This window comes from Xenopus laevis, chromosome 3L, assembly GCF_017654675.1.
Source record: "Xenopus laevis strain J_2021 chromosome 3L, Xenopus_laevis_v10.1, whole genome shotgun sequence".
Lineage (NCBI taxonomy): Eukaryota > Metazoa > Chordata > Amphibia > Anura > Pipidae > Xenopus > Xenopus laevis.
In genome coordinates, this window is record NC_054375.1 from 160,146,281 (window position 1) to 160,148,651 (window position 2,371).

General features: G+C 37.3%; 1 protein-coding gene across 1 annotated transcript; it reads right to left on the minus strand.

Moving 5' to 3' along the window:
* Positions 1–550: 550 nt before the first annotated feature.
* Positions 551–1,498, minus strand: LOC108710517 (olfactory receptor 11L1). The gene has a single exon (XM_018251652.1). It carries the CDS (start codon positions 1,496–1,498, stop codon positions 551–553), a length of 948 nt encoding a protein of 315 aa, XP_018107141.1.
* Between the last annotated feature and the right edge of the window lie 873 nt (positions 1,499–2,371).

The window sequence follows — 2,371 nt, forward strand, 5'->3', positions numbered from 1 at the left end:
AAGTTTTTTTTCATCGAATTTGGCCATTTGCGGTCAAAGTAAAATCTTTTGAACTATTCGAAGGATTTCAGCAATCAATCGAAAGATTTTTGTTTGACTTCCAAAAACTTAGAAAACTGCTCTAGAAGGTCCCCATAGTCCACTTCGGCAAGTTTAATTTGGCAAAATTATTGAAGTTGAAGTTTTTTTTAAAGAGACAGTATTTCAATTATGGAATGATCGAATATTCAAACTATTTTACTTTGAATCGAATTCGAAGTCGAAGTCGTAGTATCCTATTCGATGGTCGAAGTATCCAAAAAATTACTTCGAATTTCAAAATTTTTTACTTTGAAAATTCTCTCGAATTCACTTCGACCTTTGATAAATCTGCCCCTTATTGGTTGCTGTTTGCTTCAAAGTATAGAGTCATTTCCAGATCCCATTATTACACTGATAAGAATACATTGAATTTCCGACAATTGGTGGTCGTCATATCAGATATAATTATTTGCCTTCTGAGTCTATTTCTCTCTAACCTGAAACGTTACATTCAGCCTAGTTCATAGGGTCAGCAACAGCGTTTCAAGGAATTCCCTAGTATTTTACATTTTTTGAAAGCTTCTTTGATGTCTTGGCTTCTCAAGCTGTAAATAAGGGGGTTAACCAAAGGAATCACCACAGTGTACAACAGAGAGAGAACTTTACTTATAGTTTTGGTTTCATTTCTGGAGGGGGCTAAATAAATAGCAATGAGAGTCCCATAAAACATGGAGACCACAGTCAAGTGGGAGCTGCAAGTGGAGAAGGCTTTTTGTCTCCCCATATTGGACACTATCTTTAGGATTGCCTGGACAATACACATATATGTTATAATAATGAGTATGACCGGGAAAACGATCACTGGGATAGACAATGAAATAACTTCCACTTGTACTAAGAAAGTATCTGAGCAGGAAAGTTGTAGGAGAGGATCTAGATCACAGAAAAAATGGTTGATGTTTTTATTTTCACAAAACTCTAGGGTTCCTATCAGATTCACAGTTACTAATGCAAAGCTGATGCTAAGGAACCATGCCATAAGAATGACTTTAACACAAACCCTGTGGGACATTATAGAAGTGTAACTCAGTGGGATACAGATGGCCACATATCTGTCATAGGACATTACTGCTAGAAGCAAACACTCAAAAGATTCCAGCACACAGAAAAAATAAAACTCCACGAAACACCCAACAAGGAATACTGTGACTCCATCATGAATTAAAGTTAGGAACAAGGTAGGTACAATATTTGAGGATCCCAGTAGATCAGTGAGGGACAACTGTTGGAGAAAGAAGTACATGGGGGACTGGAGGTTCCGGCTGGAGGACACCAACACTATGATGAGGACATTCTCCCAAACTGTCATAATGTAAATCAGAAGGAACAGAGAGAACAGGGGAATCTTGAAGTTGTGGAGATTCTGAAATCCCAAGAGAACAATCTCATTGACCAACGTCTCATTCTTTGCGAACATTTGCTGGAAAGGAAATTTTTTTCAAATTAACTAAATTACCTAAAGCGATATTTAAACATTTTTAAAAACCATTGGTTAATCATCCCCAAGTCCCGGTTTTCCAAGTTTTGACTTTTGGTTGTACATCTGTTTGAAATTCTTGGCCAAACTCACCCTGGAATGGTTAAAGGAAAACTATACCCCCCAAACAATGTAGGTCTCTATAAAAAGATATTGCATAAAACAGCTCATATGTAAAATCCTGCTTCATGTAAATAAACCATTTTCATAATAATATACTTTTCTAGTAGTATGTGCCATTGGGTAATCATAAATAGAAAATTGCCATTTTAAAAAATAAGGGCCGCCCCCTGGGATCGTAGGATTCACTGTACTGACAAACATACCAACAAACCATACTTGTTAGGTCACATGAGCCAATTAACAGACAGAGTTGTGTCTTTTGCTTCCACACTTCTTCCTGTTACAGTTAGAGTTGTAGTATTTCTGGTCAGGTGATCTCTTCCTGTTACAGTTAGAGCTGCAGTATTTCTGGTCAGGTGATCTCTTCCTGTTACAGTTAGAGCTGCAGTATTTCTGGTCAGGTGATCTCTGAGGCAGCACACAGACCATCACGAAATGGTGGCTCAAGGCAAGAGATGTAAAAGGGCAATATTTACTTAAATATATATTCCAGTTTGGTAAGATTCTTTAATATGCCACTTAATATGATATGAACTATCTGTTGCTTAAGTGTTCATTTTGGGGGTATAGTTTTCCTTTAAGATGATGGATGGCTGCATTTTTCCATGCAACTGATTGCGCAGCTCCACAAACACCAGTGGAGCCACCAGTGTTGCACTATTTTAAAAGCTGTGAGATATTTTTTTATAA

What these genes read in the sequence shown, in the direction of transcription:
- LOC108710517 (XM_018251652.1), bottom strand. Translation starts at nt 1,498, where the DNA reads ATGTTCGCAAAGAATGAGACGTTGGTCAATGAGATTGTTCTCTTGGGA.